The sequence below is a fragment of the Anas acuta genome, chromosome 5, assembly GCF_963932015.1.
Source record: "Anas acuta chromosome 5, bAnaAcu1.1, whole genome shotgun sequence".
Lineage (NCBI taxonomy): Eukaryota > Metazoa > Chordata > Aves > Anseriformes > Anatidae > Anas > Anas acuta.
This window is the reverse complement of record NC_088983.1, coordinates 37,643,500-37,667,464: the sequence shown is the minus strand read 5'-3', so window position 1 is coordinate 37,667,464 and position 23,965 is coordinate 37,643,500. Positions and strand designations below refer to the sequence as shown.

The 23,965-nt window shown below is 38.0% G+C and overlaps 1 protein-coding gene across 10 annotated transcripts in view; it reads left to right on the top strand.

Annotated features, from left to right (window-relative positions):
* RAD51B (RAD51 paralog B) overlaps positions 1 to 23,965 on the top strand; it is a 465,395-nt gene that overhangs the window by 61,251 nt on the left and 380,179 nt on the right. For 9 of the 10 annotated variants that reach the window (XM_068684193.1, XM_068684192.1, XM_068684195.1 and 6 more), the window contains 2 exons: positions 862 to 981; positions 1,774 to 1,957. In XM_068684193.1, coding sequence (XP_068540294.1) covers positions 862 to 981; positions 1,774 to 1,957 — 304 coding nt within the window. Of the gene's footprint in view, positions 1 to 861; positions 982 to 1,773; positions 1,958 to 9,260; positions 9,315 to 9,601; positions 9,665 to 23,965 lie in introns of those variants that run through there. The other variant, XM_068684202.1, reaches the window with a different exon arrangement.

The following is a 23,965-nucleotide window of genomic DNA, read 5'->3' as shown; positions in this document are numbered from 1 at the left end:
GGAGCTGCCTGGTAGTTGGAACAGGCAGCCTCAGTTACTTTGTGACACAATGCTGATATTTTTTGCTATGTTCTAAAAGTACATTTTCTTAAGGTTTTATAAGCTCTTTTTTCAAAGTGGGAACCAGTACAATGGGAATGGATTCAGTGTAGAAGTTTCCAACCCAGATGACCTTGTTCTTCTTTTTAAAGACAGATTCTGTGAAAAGGTTTTTACTTTGGCAGGTATACCTGTTGTATATGCTCTGCTTGCATAAGTGTTTGCTGGTCAATTGGGATTCTCTGCAGTCTGACTTCCATGTTGGCTGGATCTTGTAATGGATCTTCTGTTTGTTATCATCTTGTTGAATTTCTATGTTGACACAAGAACTGATTTCTGATTTCAATGCAAAGTAAAGGTGAAAGGGAAGGTAGTTTGGATTGAAGAGTACATTTATTTAAATGAAATTATTACTTAGATATAAATAATTAAAATAGGAGAATACTTAGCAGTTGACTTGAACATGTTATACAAAACTGAAAGAACTTTCAGTACTGTAACTGAAGAACATTCAGTACTGTAAACTTTCCAGTTTCCTTCTGCTGGAGATGTGCTGTCTTTTTGTGTATGGGCATATTATGTCTTTCCCAAGTGTACCATTGACTCTGGCTAGCGTCACTGGGAATACAATCTAAATGTTCTGACTTCCAGTATTTCAATCTGAGTACTAAATTGTGCTTCTCCTTTGAAAAAGATTGCCATGTAATAACATGGTATCTACTTATCATTCAGAGATTTGCTTTGTTTGTTCTGTGAATATTTTGTGTGTTATTACCTCACATGATTCCTTTTTCAGTGTAATGCCTTTTGTTTTTTTGATAGGTTGGTTGAGATAGCAGGAAACAGATTTCCTACTTATTTTGACTCCGATGAAAAGCTATTTTGCATGACCCGTAGCATTCATCTGTATCGAGAGCTGACCTGTGACAGTGTACTGAAGAGGTATTCTTTCCCGGAACTTAAAAGGAGGAAAAAACAAAACACCATAATTTGTCTAGATTATCTATAATATTTTATATCAAAGTTTTATGAAGAGTAGTTCATTTCTTAGAAGATTTTTATTTTAGTAACAGCATGGTTCCCAACAAAGTAGAATTTCTACAGGAAGACTGGCATTGTTTTTTTTCATTTCATAGTTCGTGACTAATCTACTTGATGTTTTATGGTTTAGGATAGAAAATTTCTATATAATCTGGTCACTCAAAGCCTTTAAAGGGGGCTATTTGTGTGACAGGTCTTGTTTTGGTTTGTGGAGAGACTATAGTGTAAGAGTTATATATGTCATGAAACAGAAAGGAGATATTTCTCCTCCTGAGATGGCATACCATCTTTGGAGCTATATGGAAAGAGCTCTGACTTCCTGCATACATAGACACAAGGATTTTGATGTCGACAGTAGGATGCTGCTACTGTAAGCAAAGGCACAGTCTCAATGTCTGCTTAATTTGCTGTCTGTGCCATTCAGGGTTTGCACAGTGTAATGTTGCTAACTAGTCTTCCAAACCTTTCTTCTGGAGGGGCCTGCCTTTGGTTATGTGGCCTATTGGAGCCTGAGATTACTTTCCAGTTCTCTTTAATGCATGCAGATGTTAGTGGGGGTGGGCTATGAGGGTGAAAGAGGGGCTGACTTTTACCTTATTGCGGCAAACCTTTTATTTAAATAATTTCAGGATTATAAAATGGTTGTATTATATATATAGGTATAAGTGACTTTTTGTTTTTTTGCTTTTTTAGGATTAAGTCTTTGGAAGAAGAGATTATTTCAAAGAAGGTTAAACTCATAATAATTGACTCTGTTGCTTCAGTTGTCAGAAAGGAGTTTGACACAAAACTCCAAGGCAATCTGGCAGAGAGAAGTAACTTTTTGGCTAGAGGAGCATCACTATTGAAGTATTTGGCAGAGGAGTTCTCAATACCAGTAAGTTGTTCTTCCTTTCTTAAATTTCTGCTTTACAGAAACATGGAAGAAAATCCAAGAAGAACAAAAATGACAAGAAGATGAAAAAACAGGTAAAAGAACCTTATCAGATGTATTCAAGCAAATATCATCTGGAAAACAGTTGGAGAACAGGAAAAAGTAACTATTCCACTTGTTTTAATGGTGTTTTTTTCTTCATATTTATTCTGGACTTCAAATGAGGATTTACAGGATTGTCTTTCCAGCTGTTTTTCAGTGCTTTGTCATTCTGTTTTGTTAAATATCACGTTTTGTTTTGCCCATAAAATACAGCAGAAGAACAGAAGAAGTGTAGGGACCGAGTGAAACTGATTAAAAAGTGCATTAGAAGATGTAAGCTCCATGAATGTGGGGGGGGGGAGGGGTTCCTTCATGTTGTGATCAATGATGGGGTATCAGAAACAGAAGTCAGAGGATATCATTGGGACTCAGCTGTAGGAAATATTTCATAGTGTGAGTACAGTACTAATCACTCAAGTGAAAGAGAGAAACTGGCAAGAACTTGAATCAGACTGGTCAGATCTTGCTTCTGAGGTCACGGTGGCTATGATACCTGAAATATGCATGCTAAAGATGTTGAACTAACAGACCTAGCTGTAGAGGAATAGATTTCTTTCTGCCAGGTAATTTATAAAGATCCTTTATGGGGAAAATTAAACCCTGCGTGTATGCCTTTAAAGTTCTGGTACAAAAGATAGTGTCCAAGTTAGTGCACCCAGCAATGTTTGTAGTGCCTAAAAAGTCAGGAAAGAATTGTGTGAGTAAGAATGTACACTTCTGTATTTTAGGAAAATATGATACAATCCTTTGAAAAAGGAGATGGGTTTTATGGGAAGATACTGTTCTCTTGATTTTCTTCTCCTTTAAACACCTCTGCCCTCTTCACCTTCTGTCTTCATTAAAGTGGTGAAGTTGAGCTGGATTGGAGCCTCTGACAGCTCAAGCTGCTCTTCTGCTTACAGACAGGCTGCTATTTACAGAGGTTTTAGAGTTGGACAGCATTAAGTAGTATGCAATTATAATTCTATTTCATCCTACATAAGAAGAAAACAAAGGTTGAATGTTTAAAGGTTTCCATTATGTTAAAGCTAATGTGTTTGCTTAAGGCATTTGTGATGGCTGGTGTGCTGCTTGTCTTCTTGTTTCTCATTATGGCTGCTTTGGTAAGGAGTTTTGAAATTTTGGCCAAGAATGTGTGCTCCTGGCCACAACTGTCTTTTTGAATTGGTCCATGAGGTGACTTACCTTTAAATAAAACTTTTTAAAGATCTGTGCAATATTCTAGAAAGGCTTTGGCTAGAGATTGGGGTTCCCACGAGCACAGATCCCTAGGCAATGTTGTGTGTGTGTAAGGTGCAAAATCCAGCAGTGGTGTGTTATGCATCTGCAAGTGTTGATACATACAAAGAGATAAGTCTGCTATTGCATACCTTGCATTAACCTCTGGTATTTGAGGTTACAGAGTATCTGAAGTTCCTATTGTAAATAACTGCTGGAAATTTTTTCAGATGTTCTTCCTTTTGTACCTGTAATCTTCTATATATTTGGGACTAAAACATTAGTAAGCTTGCAAAGTGATTTAGATCATTAATAAACTGGACACTGAAAATATAGAATGCTTCATGGCAGGGCTAGTGCAACTGAATATGGAATTGGGCAACAAGTAGTGGGCCTGATTTGGAGACTCTGAAAAAGACGTGGGGTTAATGACTGATGCGGTTTGAACTTGAAGTAAACCTTTTTAACTGGTGAAAAACTGAGTAGGTGAACCAGGGAATTGGAAATGGTGACGAATTAGGCTCCAGAGGCTAGACTTGAAAATAAATGGGAGTAGGGGACAGGAATTTCAATAACTAAGATGCATATTTTGTTTAGCTTAGTGAAGGAAATATTAAGGATTTTTTCATTCATCAATATGTACCTATTTGAAGAGGTACTTGACAGAAAAGCATCCTTCTTTTCAGCTGACAAAGTTCTGTGGTTGGAACCTGAATTAAGCAAGTTCAGACTTCAAATAAGGGGTGTGTTCTTAATGGAGTAATTAATAATTGGAATAAGTTACTAAACTTAAGTAGATACTTGTCACTAAGTATTTTTAAAGGGGCTTCCCCCCATTCCCTAAAAAGGAAATGTATTCAAATAGGATTAAACTTGGGAAAACCTCTACTACTGTGCTATGCGGGAGTTCAAATAATTTTAAAGTTGTTCCTTCTCCTGGCATTGTAAACTACCTAGCTATGAATAATTGTGTGTTCATGTTGTCTGGATATTGAGTTGGGCTTGCAAAACTGACTAACAGTCATAGTTTCTACTGAATTCAAAAGGAGCTATGTTTCAGACCCAAGGAACTCTATATGGTATGAAGTATTCAGGGAGGGGGGGAACAGATCTCAGCTGCCTCAAAACTGAAGGTCATCGCTCAGTAATCTCCCTGCACCTCTGTTTTTGCTTTGTGAAATGGGAATAACAGCTGTTTCATCATGAGGATGCTGAAGATAAGCTCGTTACCATTCAGAAAGCATGCATGCTGACTTCTTGAGCTGTATATGGGTGTCCATTGGAAAGTAGTACTTCCCATCTCCGCTGTAAAAAATGTCAATTGTGTGTAGTGATTGAAATTCTAATCCACATTTTGAGATGAGAAAAAATGTTAAACATAGTCACTGAAGGTGTCACCATCTTAGCCGCTGAATGAAACAAAATGAAACTTGTGATCGTAAATTTTTGCTTGACTTAATGGTTTTTGAATCTTTTTAATGTATCAGCAATGTAGGTTGTTTCTTGAAAAATGAGATATATGACGCCTGATTTCCCGTTTTGATCCATACTTCATTCTAACTTGGCAGTAAACCTGGTTCCATCCCAGGTTTTTTAAGGGATGCCAGGGCAAGAGGCAACACAAGGTTTTTTTTGATCACTTCCAGACGATTGCTGACAGGCCACCTGGCAGCTGTACTGCTGACTGAATGGCTACGGAAGCTTTTTCCACCATGGGAATTATGTGGCAGTGTCCCTTTTCACCCTTCCCTGCACACAGCTGTGATGAAGAAGTACTTTTCTTTTGGGTTTGGTTGAAATGAGCCAGTCAGCCCCAAAATCTTTCTTAGAAACTGAGAAAGACAGTTTGACTGTAAGTCAAACAAAAAGCCCTGTAGTTTTGAAATTCAGTGAGGATATAAACCTGTATGAAACATCTGTATGCTTTAGAACAAGCTGTACTTGTGAGTGTTTAGAATCGGGATGTTCTGTTATAATGTCTATTGATGCTGTCTACCAGATTACACATTTAAGCAGCGTTCCTCAGTCCTGTATGTTTCTTGTCTATTTTCCTGGGACCCTTGCTATTCTTAAAAGAAATAGAAAGCAAAATACATTTTGGATAGTCTTTCTCCTCTTTTTCCATATTCATAGGAAGCTATTTATTATTAGTAAGTGCTATTCAGTAAAAGCAGTTCAACGTTCATGCTGGTTGAAAGAGAAGCTGAATCCATTTCAGTAAAGAGCTACAAGCTGAATACCAATACGACTAGAGTTGTTCTGGAGATTTAACTGTTTAGTGTATGAAAATTGGTATTTATAGAATCTGCCCTTCTAGTTGGTGTTAGTTGATAAAATGTGTGAAGCTGGCTAGACATCTCTGTGGAAAAGCACTCTAAAAGTGGCACTTGCAAAACCAAACTGCTTTAACTGTTCTTTTAAATAGCGAATTGAGACTGAAGGTGAAACTGGCTTTGTAAATCCAGAAGGCTAATCAAATTACAACACTGGCTGTCCTTTGTACTTCTGTCTGGGTTGTGACCTTAGATCTGTGAAGAGGAACTTCATTTATGATAAACACCCTGGCTATCGTTACTAGCAGCAAATGTATCATAGTATCTATCTTTCCTTTTTTATGTCTTTGAAAATATGAAATAGAAACCTCTCCTGATAGAAGCCTCTCCTCCTAAGCTCAGTTGTGATTTTATAGTGCAAATAAAAGACAAACTTTGACTGGTCTGTGATGCTTTTAATTGCTATGCTAAGTTAACGGCAGTTAAGAAGCCTGTAATTTCCACAGGTAATTTTTTCCCTTTAATGTGACATGCTTTAGTTTAAAAACTACAAAAAAATCCCTTTATCAATATTAATAATGACAGCACTTAAAGATGTTGTAGTCAATTTCTTTTCACGTTCTCAGTTCTCACATTTGTCATTTCAGTGCTTCCTGCTTATTTATGTATTCTGCTCTGTAAACTTTATACCCAAGGTTTTGATTTGCTTTGGAAAGTCAAATGTTTAGTGGCATGTATGTTTGTTTTTAGGCTGTGTGAGTTTTTCTTCTCAAAATCAATTTAAATGCACAAACAGCTTGACATATGCAGTGCCTTTCTGCTGTCTTTGGTTAAGTGTGTTTAATTGTATCATTTCAGCTTCCTGGAGTGAATTTTAAGATTCAGAATGCTTCTGTTGGTAAAGAGAGGACATTCAAACTAGTAATTTTCTTTCCTTACATGCAAATGTTTCCAGTGGGCATCATATTTGGCTCTCTTTTACTTTGTGGTTGCTGCTTGTCAACTCTGCACCTTTATCAGTGTTCTGATATTTGAAAATACAAGTTTATGGAAATATTAAAAAAATATATTAAAAAAATCCAGAATGGAAGATCTCTGAAGAAAACTGTGTAATGCCAATTACTGTTGAACTGGTAATAAAAGATGTAGAAAGTTTAGAAGTATTACAGAACTGAATTGTTGTTACAGTGTGTAACAACGCTGTCTGCTGATTTTCCCAAAACTATGGAGATACATTAGACTGCCAGGTTCATTTGTCTGTAGCTGAACCATAATCTGCTGAAATACAAACTTTGTTTTTATACTTTGCTATAAAAACAAACAAAAAAACACTAAAAACTATTTTCCATATCATCCTGCCAGTGTTATAGAAATAGTAATTGAATTATTTTTCAAGTTGTTTAAACCTAGAATAAGCAAAATTTTTCTTTACTTTGAAAGCTTGGAACACCGGTTCCATTTTGTAGTTTTCTAAAAGGAAATATTTTAAATGTTACACCACATTGAAACATGTGTTTCTTTAATGAGGAGCTAACCTTATCAGGAGGAAAGCTCTTTGGAACTGAGTTGCCAGAATTTTACTAGCCATATTTAGGCCAGATGTGGTTCAAACAGTTTCCAATGGTAAGAATTCAGTTCAAAGTATGGGTCCTTTTCTGTTGAGCTGCTGCTCTGCATGTAAAGTGTCTTGATGCTCAACTTCAAGCACAATTTCTGTTTGCGTGTATGTGTGAACCTGAGTAATTCCCAACTGCTAACAGAAAAATCTTTGTATTTTTTCACAATTATACTTAACTGCTGGTCGCTGCATTGCTAGGTAGTCCACCATCTGCATGCTTCAAAAGGTTGAGATTTACCTGATAATATAATCCTCTTTTCAGTGTGGGGCTGCTTTTTTTTCCCCACAATTTTTATTTTATCTTTTATTTCCATATAAATGGAAAAATAAATTTTCTAAAAAGGCCTTGGTGCCTTTTTTTCCTCTCGTGAAGCCTGGTTATTTCTCTAGGGAGCAGCACAAAAGTAAAAACGTTTGTGACTGTTTGCTAAGAAGACTCAGAACAGTGCTGGATTACAGATTTTATTAAAAAAAAATTAATAAAAATTATTTTTTAAGATTACAGGATTTTATTAAATAATTCACCAGCTACTTGGAGAAAGTGAGTTGGCCTTCTATGAACTCAGTAGGATGAAAAGTGCTTTATGCTGATTGTATTTTGCAAATTATCTGTAGAAACATAAATGCTTAGAATTGTGTAGATACTGCAGAATTTGCTGGCTTTCATTATCTTGTATGAATTACAGAAACCTTGAGTAGCCCTAACTTTTATTTTAAGCTATGGAAGACAGTGGTTTGTTTTCTAAACCAGATTTACTTCCAAAAATAATTTTCTCTAAGAAAGAACTGTTCTTGGTGTTCTTTTTAAGGTATTTTACTCCCCTTATTCCAAAATAGGAGATGGTGTTCATCTTCCTTAAATAACGAGCTGAGTAGCATTAGAAAATTGTGTTTCTGCTAGCTATGTCATTTATAAGAACTTATTTAGCATTGGTTTCAAACTTATCTTTCCACCAAAAGACAATATATACCTAACCTTACCCATTGTGCTTCCTCAGTCTGAGTAATGAATAGTTCATGAAATAAATCACTTTATGTTAAGGTTTTGTTCCGTGTTATACCTAGCAGCATTTTAATGTCTGAAATTAAGTCTGTAGCTTTGTTCTTTTACTAAATATTCTGGTATTATCCTTTGTTTTCTTGCAAAAGCCTGCTGAAAATACGAGTGTCAGAATTTCACATATATGATCCCTGCTGTTTGTAAAGTGTGGTTTGGACTGAATTTTAATTTGTGCTATTGTTTAATTAGGCAAACAAAATGCTTAAAGGGGGATTACGTACTAGAGTTCTTTCTTTGCCCTAACTAAGGCTTGGTGAGCTCACTTTTTGCTGCTGGCAGACAGTTCGCTTAAATACTGCACTCCGTGGTACCAAGCAACAGCTTTGATAAAAGGGAGTTAGGCCAACTGTAAAGTGCTGTTGCAGTGACAAAATGTAGAAGTCTTTGTTTTCTGGTGAGGCTGTTAAAATTATTCTCAGAAGGCACACCTTTGTTTTGGTTTTAAATGACTATTTAAAATGTAATTATAACTATCTTCAGTACTGCTGCCATCTGTGTACTTTTTAATGCATGTCTGGAGAACATACACTTCTGCAGTTTATGGCCCGACACAGTGTTCCTTTTGGACTGTCTACACTCATAAAATGTTTAATACTGCTGAGGAAAGAGAATGAGAAATGGTAGAGCAATATTTCCTGTTTTCACATGGTGGCGAAGTATAGAAAAGGAGGTGGTTTAAAAATATACAATACTGGAATTAAAATTTCTTTTTCTTTTCAAGTACTCCCTCCATTGCTTTTTCCATTTGATGTTATAAGTGGCTTTGCCAAAAGCTATGATTCTTTACAATTCTACATATGAAGTCATGTAGAAGGAAGGCACCAGTATTATGGAAGGGAGCTGAGAGCAATGAGGCTTTATTCCCAGATTTGGTTTTGGTCTGCTATATGATCAGCAACGCTTGTTGAAGGAGGGCAGATACTTTCCCTGCTGCCTATCTTGACTTTGAATTTCTGAAGGACTTGGTGGAAATAAATTAGCAGTCTTATGTCTTCTAACCCTTGTTCTCATTATGCTTTTTTGCATTCCCTTCAGCAGGCTCGCATTATCTTGAGAGTGAAGTGCCCAAAATCAGAGGCTGTGTTCCAGGTGAATCTCTGACACTGCTTAGCTATGGAGAAGGATTTCTTTTCATGCCTTGCAGGATGTCTGTTTTTTTATGCATCATGGTGCACTGTTTGCTCTCTTTGCAACAGCTTGATGTCTTTTTCTTACCATACATGATCCATTACCCTGGACCTACATCTGCTGATTTGGTACTTCTGTAGTTTCTCCTCTCAAATCTGTGTTATTTTTCCTGACTGCTTTTCTGATTTGTCAAGATGGTTTTGAATTCTGATCTTAGTGTTCTTACAGACTCTTTTCTTCTTTCCTAGTTCCGCAAGGAAAATAATCCTTCTGTTACAGCTTGTTTGTGCAACTAGAACCAGACTTGAAGCAGACCATCCCATGCTGTTCTGTAAGAGACTTTTAAACACTGCGCACTGCTGCGTGCAGTTTTCCAATAACCTTCACATCTGATCTATAATAGAACGGTCTAGGTTACATTTCTCTAATTTTCAAGTAATATACATGTATGAGATGGTCTATTACTAAATGTAGAAAATGAAAGTAATAGTACTGAATGGCTTTTTTGCCTTTTATGAGGAGTTTAGGATTTGCCAAGATGTGCTGTTTTCACAATGTGGACAAATTACCAGAACCTATTTCTCTCTGCAGAGAAGTATTTATGTTTCCGAGTAGTCCATTCTTTTTACATGTTGCCCTGTGTCTCCTTCCTCTTGTCCTTTTAGTTTTATGTAAACCATATATTCTATAGGAATATTTCTGTATTTGCATGATGTGTAGAAGGAAGGGATTCTAGTCTCCAGGTAGGATAGCAGTACAAAGAACAGTTGACTGGATTACAAGTTGTTGGAAAAACCTTACCTATATGAGCTCAGTATAGATTAATTAGTGGTTTGGTTTCCAGATATCCTAGAGTTTGTTTGCTTTATGGTTACTCAGCCCCAGGGCTCCTGAGAATAAACAGGACTTCCTCCGCAATTGTTGCTCCTAAATAAAATTGTACCAGACCCTGAGGTGAAAAGGGATGGGGATGAGAGGAAACAAAGACAGAGCAATGCATATGACTGTTAACATTTGGTCTCTGGGCACATTTGTAAATTTAAGATTGTATTTGTTTGCACACAGTATTAGATAACTGTGTTGTTTTCCCCTGTGAGTCTACAGGACAGCTTTGAGAATATTGCATTTCTGTGGAACCGGGCGTGCTGCTGGGGCTGCTTTTTCATGAAGTATGATAGGGAAGCTTCATGATGCAGTCTGCTTGCTGCTGCTAACTAGGGATGCTGTCTTTTTCAGAGACTGCAAAATTTATTTTCCTTCCACATAGTGAAGATTTGGATGGTAATGGACAACCAGACCAAACTATCACAGTTAGACATCTGATGATCCTGTGCGGCCTTGAAATCTAGCATCTAGCTTAATGGGACAAGATTTTCAGCCTACACTTTCTCCTCTGTTGTTGAGGCCCTTGTGCATTAGAAGAGTAGTGGATTTTGTTCTTGGTTTCAATCTTCTGTTTTGTGGTCAAAATGGAATCTATGAGCTTAGGGTCTCCTGAGTAACTCATTAATGATTTGTCTACAGGAAGACTCGATCTTCTGTATTGAGAACACGGATGTTTTGTATCATTGCTCACTATTGAAATGATGTTTAAATAAAAACTGGGGTGAATAAATACACAAATATCTGCAACTTCAATAAATATTTTAATCAATTTAGCAAAAGTTCGTTGTAATCGAACTGAGGGAGTCTTGTTCCAAATATGGATTCCAGTGAGAATCTATGTGATTTTAGTAACCTCATCAAAACCCTCATGCTGGTTCCCGCTAAAATGCATATCTGTATTTTATTTGAAAGTATAGTACTTCTTTTCTAATAGTCTTAGGTAAATAAAATTGGAGGGCTTTATTAGACAAGGCTGAGAGGTCCATCTGCAGAGTTTTGATTAGAAAGGAGTGAGTAACATGAATGAGCGGAATGAATTATTTGTTGTTTTTTTTTTTTGTTTTTTTTTTTTTTTTTCTGGTGACACTAAATCTGAATTACAGTAGGACAAGAGCTCTTCTTCTCTCTCTCCTCCCCTTGATACTTTGCTAACCTTTTTGATACTCTGATTTGGATGAGCTGTGTTACTCACCCAGAATGCAAATTTTTGTCTTTAGATGACAGTATTTTCCATACTTTTGTATTTATCATGTCTCATACTTCTAACCTGAGACAGAGAGTGCTTTGCTCTTCAGTGATAGCAGAGGTCTTGACTGGATTATTGGCAGACTCCAGAATTATGTTTCCCATGATGTGCTGGTTACCAAAATCACCTCTAGTAAATGAACTAAATGCTACTTTTTTCATGCAGTTTTTCTTGTAGTGGAAAGGTAGCTTTAAAGCTACTTACTGCTTAGATGCTTTTTGAAGCTTCATGAAGATTTCCCTAAGGAAAAATGGGGGCTTGCTTATGGGTGCAGGCACTTAGTAGTGCTGCAAGTGTTTTATTTCTCAAGGTTTTTAATTGCAACAAACCAACTTCAGATGCTAACAATCTGATGGCTGGAAATGCCAAACTAATGTCATTTCTCTGCATAGCATATGAACAATACCAGCAAGCTACTAGCAGATAATCAGAAGTTTTATGTAGTGCAATGTGTCTGGTTCTCTTTCAGTCTTGAATTTGTGCATCATCACGTGCATGTTTTTTTTCTTACAGTATTTGTGAGAGAACATGCAGTGAAAAGTAAGCTAGGCATGACATACTGATGCTGCTTTTAAAATTCGGTCCCTGCCTTCTGTTATATTCTGTGATTTCCTGTAACAGTGCCTTATTCTAACAAACCTCAAGTCTGTCTAGAGGAGTTCTGGGATGACATCTAAGAACCGTTCCCGTGTGTCTTTAGGAAATTCTCTGGGAACAGTACAGGAGCATGTTCAGTTCTTTTAATGCTCCTTTTTCATGTAGCTCCTTTTCCATGTAGCTTTCTAGCTCAGTAGTGAAGGCCTTGTTCAGAACAGAATCGACTAATTGACATCACCAAAAATTGTTTGTGGGGAAAATCTTAACCAAAAATCTTCTAAATATGCACTGTCATAGGATTTCCTAGGGGTTATATACACAAACTAAGGCTGGTTTGTGTCGGGATTATAGAACTTTATTTGGTTGCATGGAAGAGCTCTGTCATGGCCCTTCCTGGTGTTGTGATGGAAAGAGTCATGCCTGGGCAAACATCAGTAGCTAGTACAAAGTTTCCGAGAAGGCCTTAGTGCATCTAGAACATATGCACAGAACTAGTGCGCTCTGTATTGGAACAGATATACCCTCGTTTGCTTCTGTGAGGTCCCTAAAGATGAGGCTACTAGAAGCAGGCAGATGCTTCTGAAGTAGCTTGTGGAGCCTGCCCCTCTTGGTCATTTTACAAGGAGCAAGCTGTCAATAGCAAAGGGTATTGTTACTGGCTAGAGACACTGTTTTTGGGGTTGGCAGCAGTGCTGACTGTTGGGCCTCCTTTTTCGTTAGGTAAAGGAATACACAGAAGAGAGGAGCGATGATGTGGTGAGGCTGCTGCCTGACCTGCAGCCTGTTCTGAAGTTGCCCTAAGGAGAGAAAGCCAACAGATAAAATCTGCAAGCAGAATATATTGTGTGTGAACATCACAAGTGGCACGTGGGTAGCAGGTTAACCAAGCTTGCATTGCAGAAAGTTTGAGTAGTCCAAAATCAAGAGGTGGTCAACCACTTTCAGAGGCTAAATAGTGAAAACAGGACAATAACATGTTCCCCCCCCCCCCCCCCCCTTTCTTACCTGCCTTGTAATTCAGTGCAGTATAGAGTTTGCAACCGGTTCATACTTGCTGATGAGCCAGAACCAGGATGTAATCCAGCTGAAAAGCAACCTAGGAAAAAAATGCAGTGGGCAATTGTGCAGCTGAACAGGCAGTAATGTAGGCAGAAAGGAGGGGCAGGAATGTGTGGGTTCTGGCAGCAGTGCAAATTTTGAATGTAAAGCTGCATCTTCAGTAAAAAGGGTAAGAATGAGTAAAAACGCTAACCAGGTGATTACTGGGAAAAAGAAAAGAAGAGCATTAGGTGCTTGAAGCATCCTTTTAGGCTTTTTACAGTTCTAGGAAGGATTTTGTCGCATACCATTATTTGCAACACTTTGTACTTTGACTAAAAGTGAGCAAAACCCTGTCTGCACACAGCCTATACTTACGTTGCTTAAGGCTTTTTTTTCATTAGGTCAGTGTCCTGGTTTTAGTCTGCATGTTCTGGTTTTAAAATGCATCATAATAAGGTATATTTGGAGTTGTAATATAACCATGCATAATGAATTATAGCTGAGGTCAGAAACTATGCTGAATAGTAGATTTTCAAACCACAGTATTTCTTCCTATGCTAAAATTCAGAATGAAATGTATAACAATCCATAAAATAGCTGGTACAGTTCATAACATGCTTGCATTCCTTCATCATTAATAGTTTCATATCCATCTGTCAGCATGTTATGGCTAAATCATTAGCCAAGTTTTTGCAGCTGTTGTTATACAAGTCTGTAAAATGTAGTTATCTCCAGCTCCTGTTTTTTGTCTGCTGGTAAGAGAAAACTTTATAGAGAACTTGCTAAATTGTCCAAGACTAAGTTCAGTTCTAGGTGAAATTCTGTGATCTTGATTTAACTTACTTGGCCTGTGGCATTTTTCGCTGTTAGTTCTTTTGTTTTAATGGCATTGGTTGCAGCAGTTGTTTGAAGTCGTGGTGGCTTGTTTAAGCTCATTAAGAATTCTGCACATAGTTGTTGTAGTTCTGTACTTCCGTAGTTCTATTTTTAAGAACATTTCTGTGAAAATTATAGTTGCTGATTTGATCTGATGGTCTGTTTTGAAATGAATGTCTGTGGATAACATGTGTAGATTTCTTGTTTTTTGTTTACTCCCTCCATTAACATTCATCTTCAGCCACATTTTGTTTGTAGTGAAAATACCTATCTGTATGGACAGAAGCATCCATGCTGACTGTGGGACTCCTTTGTGCATGATACGCAACAGCTGCAGGATAATAACTGTTAAAATTATTGCTACATCAGTATAGTTTCCTAATAGTTGGATAGGCAAAATTTCTGGAAATATTTGTGTGGTCTGGTATCCTTTTGTGTATGCACTTTCAAAAAATTTCAATACTGTCAAACTCCCAAGGCCTCAGTTTATAACTCCTGCTTCATACCTGCTTTCTCTCCCATTTTTTTTTGGTGCCAGATAAAATCTGTTAACATAAATGTGAAATTTCTAAGTAGTAAAGTAATATTTATGTATATTTACAAAGCTCTGTGTGCTAAAATAGTATTGTTTATGCTGAAAGGATGTGATGAAATCTTTGTCTTATAAAACACTGTGCTAGGAAATAAATTGCATTTTGAATACTTGACTGTCCCATCTGCATTCAGTCCAGTCACTTACCTCTGACCGGGCCACTAACGCATTGAACCTCTCACTGGTTTAATACAGTGGCTGTTGAAACAAGGGATTATGTTCCCATTCATTTCCAAAATCTGAAGCTTGTCATTTTCATGCCTGGAGCCAGCTGTTACCAGACATTACTCTAGAGTGAGGGTAGACCAGCCTGTTACTAGGCTTGTAGTCCAGTTGCTGTAATGTCCTGTTTTTCTCATATTGGGGTGTTCCTCAGTGGGGTTAGTTTGAAGGAAAGTCATTTAATACTTCTTCTTACTTCAGGTGCCCTAATTTGCCCCTAGGCAAACAGTGATATTTTTAATACAGTTTGAACCTGGGTTTGCACTTCCTTCTGAAGGAATAATTGACTAGCAATAATAGTGATTTATTTCTCCTCTCAAGGAGAATTTGTGCAGAAGACTGTAATGTTTCTTCTTGGTCACTGCAACGGAGTCCTTTGTCTGGGTGCTAGAGGTAAGGTTTGCATACTGGTGAATAAGTCATGAGCTTGTGGTATGATGACTTAACTGCTGCTTATTTCATAGGGCCTTCCAAATGCAGGGAGATGCTAAACAAGGTAGATCTGCAAACAGCCAGGAAAGGAAAGCTTATATAGCAATACCATTTACAAAACTTAATTTGTTGTTTCTGGAATACAATCTCTGTAAATGTCACTAGTTTGTCTGGAGTTAATGCAGCCTGAAGAAACGCTAAGTACTGCTCAAAAACATGAACCTGGCCCAAGTCAAGTTGTAGAGCTTTCTGGAGTTTTGAGCAGAAAACACGGATTTTTAGCCAGACCTGAAGCATGTACATGTCATACAGACACTCCCAGTGATTCTGTTGAATTTAACTTTGGTATTTTTGTTGGTCCTCTTATATTGAGAAAGTCTGAAGAAATGCTGGGTAATTAAGAACAATCAGTCATGGTATTCCAGTTGCTCTGCAAAGGATAAACATCACTGAATGTCTTGGCATAGCAACCATTTTTCTTTCTAGTAGTTGAATATCTGACTTTTAAGATGTCATATAAAAGTCAGTGGCATTTTTTAGGCAAAATATGGTTTAGATTTGGTTTTCCGTTCCCATCTCTTTTCTATTGTTAACTTTTCAGCTTTTTCATCCATAAGCTTAGCTGTATATGAAGAGTAAAAATAAGCTTTTTGTTACCAGGCAAAGATGTGTGGTTCATGATGTTGGGGTATGAAGTGATAAAAGTTATCAAATAGGACGTATTCCTGAGCTCTAGAAATACACATTAACACAATTACTGTCATGTGATTCTTTCAGAAAGTATAGATGGAATCACAATGTAGTTTTTATCAGTGCCAAAGTTTACAATAATTTGGGTACTGGCACAGTCTAGGACCTCAGAATATTTTAATTACCACCACTTTTTTATTCAGCTTCAGTAAGTCTGCTTCTTTTAGAGTTCTTGTCACTGCGATGAGGTAAAGACAAAGTGAAGAAAGATTGATAGGGGGTGGTGTCGGAAGTCTCTTATTCAATTAATAGTCAGAAGGGAGAGCCCTTCATTAGAAACCTGAAGGGCAAAGCCTGCCTGCCAGTTGGTCCAATACAGTAAAATCTCTCCCTGTGACTTTTGTTTAATTGGGATGAGAGTCTGTAGAGTTACTGACTAGCAGAGGCATTAGGCTTACCTCGTTTCTCCAATAGTGTTGCTTACCCCAAAAATTCTTTTATGTATAAATTGCAGCTTTGAAATACAAGCTATGCTGTAAGACACCAAATGCCTGTGGCCATTTGCACCCCTTTGCACACAAGTGATCTAGTAAGGTGCATGGAACTGATAAGCTGATCGTTTGGCATTAATGGTTTTCCCTTTGGGATCCACTGTCTTAGAGAAGGCACGTCGAAGTTTTAATGTAAGAATAAAGACAATTTTTTGCTAAACTTTGGGAAGTAAAATGTTCTGTGGAGCGGGCAGCTAGTGGTTTATTTTGATGCTACTAAAATGAGAGCAAGAGTGCTAACAGTCCTCCCCCTTCCTGCACCAAATTTTAAAGTAATTGGAAGTGAAAACTGACACTGTGCAAACCTCTCTTGAGTTCTTTGCAGTCATCACCATGGTTGTAATGTATCCTTGGTGTTTCATCTGTTGTGTGAAGCAGCTGAGAACATCTGTCTTACTCATAAAGATTTTCCTTTTCCTTTGCTTCACTATGTACCTCAGGAGCAGTTAGAGAGAGATTTCCAAACCGAGTCCTCTTTTGAGGGCGGTTATTTCTTCTTTCTTTGGTTTATTCCTTTCTCTTCTTGCCAGTATAAAGGTGCTAAGAATCCACCTTAAAATCTAACACTTATTGTATGTTAAAATATTAAAACTACTTTCATTATCAAAGCTGAGTTGGCCTTGGAAAGGATGGATGAAGTGGCAGGATATTTTAGTTATTACTCCTCTGTGTTGCTTTTCTTGCTAGTCTTCTGTTTTTCCTTCTCCCCTTTGTTGTATCACGTGTCTCTCATTTGTTGAAGGCTGAAGAGCTGTTTGTCACATTCTTTACAACAGCAGTCTGAACAAGCAGTAAATGTGCAGTGCCTATTTAGTCACCGTTGAATTTTTCAGATTTCATGTTTTCTGAAGCAAACACAACCATGGGGTCTTGCTCAGTTGGAATGAAAATGTGGGTGGCTGACATTCAGGCTGTACTCATCAAACTCAGGCTCGCTAATACGTTGTATTTGTGACTGAAGGTGAAATGTCATCTTAAACTCTTTGACAATGCTGTTTATTTATATATTTGTATGTGCATGTGTATATGCATGTACACATTTTCTCTTGCTCACGCCTTATGTTACCTTTTTTGTTCTCGTAGAAGCGCTTGTGCAGCTGTGTAGCAAACTGGAGAACTGATCCGGGTGGAAAGTGATCTTTTAAGTTCTTTTTCCTTGAATAATTTTTCACCTGGATGCAATATCCTTGCACCTTGACTTGTTTGCTTGTATTCCGCTATAGTCCCTCACAATTTTTGTAAAGAACACCTGCATTTCTAACCGGTCTTTATTTATTTTATGGTTATTCTTGTAGCAGCTTGTGGTTATCCATTCTTGATTTGAACCCACCAACTTCCCCCTGTGTTTTTTTTTCCCCTCAACTATTTATCCAGTCTTCTGAGACTCTCAAGACCAATCCTATCCTGTCCTATTTGGTTCCTTCCACTTCTGTTGCTGATGCACAAGCATTCTGTTGGAACAGTGCAGTGAGCTCTGCTGTAAGGGGGCAATAAAGAACTGAGAAGGTTTAGAAGAAAGAGATAGCATTGTTTGAGCCTGTCCGCAGAGTACTGCTACTGAACATCAGGCAGTGGCTTTTGTCCTTCTCACTAGAATGTACTAATTGGACAACAGATGTGTTTTTCAGCTGTATGGGTTAAAAACTAAACTTAAATGTGCTAATTCTTCCAAGACTTATTTTCTGTGTGAAAATAATGAAATGTAAGTATGGCAGGTAGATGATTTATAAGCAAATCATTTCAGCAAGGATCCTTAATTATACTGAAACCACAAGAACTGACTTTGAGTCATCAGAACTTGAAGACAGAATTAATTCCCTGTGCTATAAGTCACAGCAATTCAGTTTTTCTTCATTTTAGATGTTGAAAAAATAGCATTTACATAAAGCTATTAACTAAAGAAACATTTTCAAGAATTGCAAACAGATTTTATATTCTTGTGGGTTTTATTGGTTGTTCATTTTATATAAATTGCATAAACACTAGCAGTGTTGGTGGAGTATGGAGATGATGTATTAAGAAGTTGACCAACTTTTAAAAGAGGAATTGCAGGCGTTTTCTGCTTTCTGTTCTTTCCGAATACTGGCTATATACATTTTCTGATGTGTATTCTACTATTTTGTATTCCATCAGTACACTGTTACTTATTTTGTATTGCGTTAACCTTAGAATTTGGTTACAGCATTTTTGATAAGAGGACACACTTTCTAGTAGCCAGACACTGAACTAGAAGTCATTTGGATTGTTTTCTTAGCTGTGTTGCCTGGTACCTCCCCTGGCCCAAGTTTAACGTGCAAAGGAAAATGAAGCTTTAATGAAAAGGTCTGTGGATGAAGGATTCTATTTGTGGCAAATATTGTTTGCTCACTCACTGAAGTAAGTACAATATTCTTATTCTAACTTCCAATGAACCATCCCTACAGCAGCTTTGTGTGTTTTATTTTGGACAAAGGTGGTGGGCTGTGTTTGCACAGTGTGTTTGAATTTGCTTTTGACTGACTATTTGCTATTGCTTATGGAAAAAGATGCAATAACAAATATAGGTGCAATAATGGCGAGGTTTATTGTTGCATGTTATAAGCAAAATTCCCTGCTTGAGACTCCTGCAAATTCCCTACTTCAGGCTTTTGCATAGCTGGTTTTGTTCTTTTAAAGAACTCCAGTATTCGCTTTGAGATTAAATATAATAAAGCTTCAGCTATTCACTTCTGTTAGGCAGAATGCTTTGGTAGCTGAAATGCGCTCTGATATTTATGATATTTTTTTCGTTATACGAACCTTTTGAAATTTCTATTGACACAGTTGGGAATTGGCTGTACTAGATCTTTTTCTGGCAGTTGGCGATGCACTTCTCCCAGAGCAACAACCGCAAGGTGGTGCCTTTTCATCACCTGAAATGGAAAAGAACTCTGTTTCACAAAGTTCACGTTGGCTTTTGGCCTGTTGCTTGGCAGAACTGGAGAGCTTGGATACTGAAGTGACAATTTTGATTGTTTTCTCTCTGGATACACGAACACTATTGTTCTCCAGCCCTTATGATTGGAAACCGTTAGGTTGTAATGCTCAAAAGTTCAGAGCTCTAAGTGAAAGATAATTTCCTATAAATCAAACTTGAGTCATGTTGGCAAAATCATGAAAAGATTGGCTGGAGAGTGCTCAAGTTGTGCAGGCCAGGGAGGATAGATACTGCCAGAGCATCCTGTGAAACCAGACCTAGATCTGCAACTGCTTTTACCTGTTAGGCTTAGGCCACTTTGGTGGGACTGTGCAAGAGCCTGGAAATGGAAGAAAGGGAAATGCTTTAGGGAAGTGGTGTGCAGTTTGGGGGAATGCTGGTAAGGGCGAACTGGTGTGGCATTGATGATTCTTTTTAGTTGCATCATAGCTCATCTTTGTATGCTCAGTTCAGTTAAAGATGAGACAGTTGGAAACCAGTCTGAAATTTTACTCTATTGCTGAATAAGACCTGAGAACAGAAGTATATAAAGAAATAGTTTTTCACATGACCTATATGTAATTCCCAGCTGTGAGCCCTCTGGCAGTGAGCATGAAATCCAAAACACAGCTGATAGGGGAAAGGGTTGTTGTCAGCTCACACTGAACACTCGAATATTCATAGTGTGGTGCTTTTACAAACAGACATCGAAATACATCGGGGCAATTTGCTCTTGAGGTCTGTGCAGAACCTCTTCCTAGCTGTGTACATTTTCACATACAGTGACAATCAGTGTTGAAGGAGAACCAGGTGTGTGCCATACTATACTCGCTTTCCTCCAAAATAGCAGTTCCTCGACCCCCTTCATACCTCTCTGCCAAATTTCCTGCTGTAAATTGGTTTTATGTTTGCCTGTGTGTACCCTGTGACCCCTTCAGAATATTTGTGGTATTTTAAACCCTGCATTGTGTGCATGACACAGTGTTTAGTTTGGATATGAAGTTTAATTTAATCACACATGCTGGTTGTGGTGTTTATTTTGGAACCAATAAGTGGGAGGCACCAGTTTATATTTTATTAGTCTGGATGAATTCTCCTTGTTACTTGATAACCATGTATAAGCTCGAACTAAAAATTCATGTCCAAAGGAATGCTGAAACATGGATGGCATTTGAATACAGACTCTCGTCCACTCTGGGTTTGGATTCTGCTGGAAAACACTTTGGGTGTTTGTGGTTCGCTGCAGTGATAGTGATGGAGTGGCTGTTCTGATTCTAGAGGGTTGTGTGATATTCCTCTCTATATGCCAGCAGAGCTGGAGAGGGAGCTGATTTGGAAAGAGCAATGCTCATGTTAGAGGAGAGGCCTTTTCTGTTTGTTTTGTGCATTGTTGCAGGCAAACGGAGCTGTGTTTGCAGAGCGAGGTTATAGATCCATGGCCCCAGCCTTGTTTCGTTTGCTTCCCACATGGCTGCAGTTACAGCAGAGTAAGTGAGTATTAGAAACTGATTTGCTGCCTTCCCTCCCACCCCCCCCCCAACATGCCAGCAAAACTGCTCCCATGGTCTGCAGTTAATAATGCATGTGGTAGTAATTCTGGCCCCAAAATCTTACCTTTTGATGAGTGTTGAGGGGCTGGAGAAAAAAAAAAAGGTGGTGAATTTCCATGAGTCCTGTTTAATAGAATGTGATGGAAAAAGAGATTAACAGAGCCAAAAGGAATCCACCAGCAAACTTTACAGCATTGCAAGGACACCTGTCTCTTCATTTATTTTTTTTTGAACAGTGAAGCAAAGCAATTTTGCTGCATAGTTCTGTATGTCATGAAATGGCAGATACTATGAGATCTAAAGCTGCGTGTTATGCTTCTAACTCCCAGCTGTATTTTCCCTGTAATATTCTACTTGTGTTCTTCTAAGAAACTTTCATTCAAGAGAAGTGTTGGAAGTCTGTCCTCTGAAAGCAATGCAATTAAAAGGCAAGATTCACTAATCCAGGAGTTGTGGCGATACCATATGCTTCCAATTCCAAAGCCTCGTGTGGCAGAATGCAGTGTTATTTCCACCAGTTATCTGCTGTTTGGTATTTTTTCTGGTGTTTGCTATAAGTTTTTTTTCCATGTCTGATTTCCTTGATCTCGTGAAAATAAACAGGGTATTGTAAAAGCATAATCAAGGTGAGATAGAAACAGGCTTGCTTTGTTTTTTATTTATTTATAAATCTGAGGATCTGCTTTACATTGTTACATTAACCTGTATTCCATGCATCAAAGGTGTGACTGTGTAGTCCTCTCAGCACCGCATGTGTGCTAACCTGCATGGAGAACAGTTCTTGAAGCTATGGTATCCAGTCTGGCATAAAATTGATCAGTTATTTCTGCCTGATTTTTTGGTGCTAACTTCTGTTTGTTGTCTGTAGAAATACTGCACTTGACTGCAGACACAGTAGATGGCACTTGAGTCATTTGTTTTATGATGTTGGAGTTAAAGCCAAACTTGGTTACAAAGTTAGCTGTTTGTAGAAACAGGCATATTTTACTGGAAGACAGCTTCAAAGCTTTTGCTTTCAGTTAGATAGACCTAGAAGATAGTAAAAGATGCATATTTTTCTTCCATACATGCAGCCTCTCTCACAAATGGTTGAATTTTTTAAGGCTACGGATGGGCAGGACATGACCAGCCTGAATCATAAATGCTGAATGGCAGATTCCCCTTAAACACGTTGCTGGTGTTCCTTCTGGTTTTGTAATCTGTTATTTACAGCATATTTTCTAATACGGTTTCTTTATTTCTTTCTAGTCTTCCATACCTGATCTGACCATTTGCGATGTGACCCTGATAAAAAAAAAAAAAGGGTGAAACCTGCTAATAAAGTGGATTTCTAACAATTTCATCTTATCGGAGTAGTTTAAATACTGCATTCCTCTCTGTGGCTGAGCCTGACAACCAGTGTGCCAGTTCTGCTAATCAAAATGTGAACACGTGATTTGAGAGAACTCCGAAGTGGTTACTTAATGCAGTGTTGGGCGCCGTACCCTTGGGCAGTACTCCTTGGCCATTTACTTCTTCTAAACATTTTCAGTACTAGCAGTAGACAGAGTAGTGCCAGTCCCGAAAGCTGAAGCGGCAATACAGACTTCCTCATAATAACAGCCTGTCACTGTGATTCAGCACCGATGTTTATTGCTGAGTTAAGAAGGTATAGTCAGACTTAGCTTATGATTCATTCTCTGGCCCTCCTTCTGATCATTTTATTTTAATAAGGACACAATTGGACGTGAACCCTTACATTCTTCCTATGTCATTTTATCACTGCCAATTCCAGGTTCGTAGAAGTGCTCGAAGGCTAGAGCAGTGTATTTATTTACAGCCAGAATCCTCCGTCCTCTAGTATATGTCATCTTTTTTAACCAATTTTTGTAAAATAGATAGAAAGATAGAAATATCTATATATGCTTTATTAAGTTTTATGGGATTGCAACTACATTTGGAGAAATGTTGCCTGTTAAACAGGTGCTACCTGCAATGAAGTTTGATCAGTGTGACTTTGCAGGGAGCTTACCCCTTGGCTTGTTTTAACTTGAATATTTGCCAGTGAGTTTCATTTTCTCAGTACAGCTCTTTCTGATTCTGATTATACAGATATGTACTAGACAGAAAAGTAAAAACTAAGAGAAAAGTGTTGGTAACCTAATTTGAAGGCTTAGCTCCCTACTAGCACAATCGCTTCATCCCATGACTAGGACAAGTTCCCAGATGTTGTAGTTCAAACTGTCCCCAATTCAGGATGCTCCCTTCAGATTAGAGGGTAGCTAAGTCTCTTTAGCAGCTAGTGGGTCTTTTGGAAGAAAAAACACATTAACAAAAGTGGCTTTTTCTCCTCTTCGATTGAGACTCCTCAGCAGGAGGTACCTTTTTGCTTTGCCAGTTGGAGAAAGCCCACATAGACTATACTGGAACTCACAGGCATTTCATTTTAATTCCAGGCAACCATCCCTTTGCTGCTGCCTTTGGAACAGCTCAGCTGTGGAAGAAGTGAGCTAATCTGGAAATTTGAAAGTGAAGTACTTAGTGAAGCCCTGGGGTTTACAGTTGAAGTAATTAAGGAGAGGAATTGCACACCCTGTACTTGATTTTTGTTTTAATTAGTCTTCCTTTGATCTAGTCTCTCAATTTAAATTCTAAGATTTGAATCAACAACCTGCCACCGTATATTGCTTAACTCCTTTCCTTCTTAGCCTGTGGAGGAGATGTAGAGTCTTGTTTATGCTTTCTGTTTTGTATTTTGTTGCGGGAAGGTTTTGGCTGTCACTCCTGCTTTGTAAATTTTACTGGGATTCTTTCCACCTCTCCCATCTTCTCCATTCTCTCGCCCAGGCCTCCCCACCTACTTTCTTTGTCCTCAGACATTTCCACTAACTTTCCACTCACTTCAGGATCCAACTTAAGAATTGTTGTAACTTTCAGAAATCTGCCCTAGGCATCTTCACTATGAATCAGTCCCACTCCTACTTCTCCCCCATGACTTCTCTCTTATTGGAAGAGT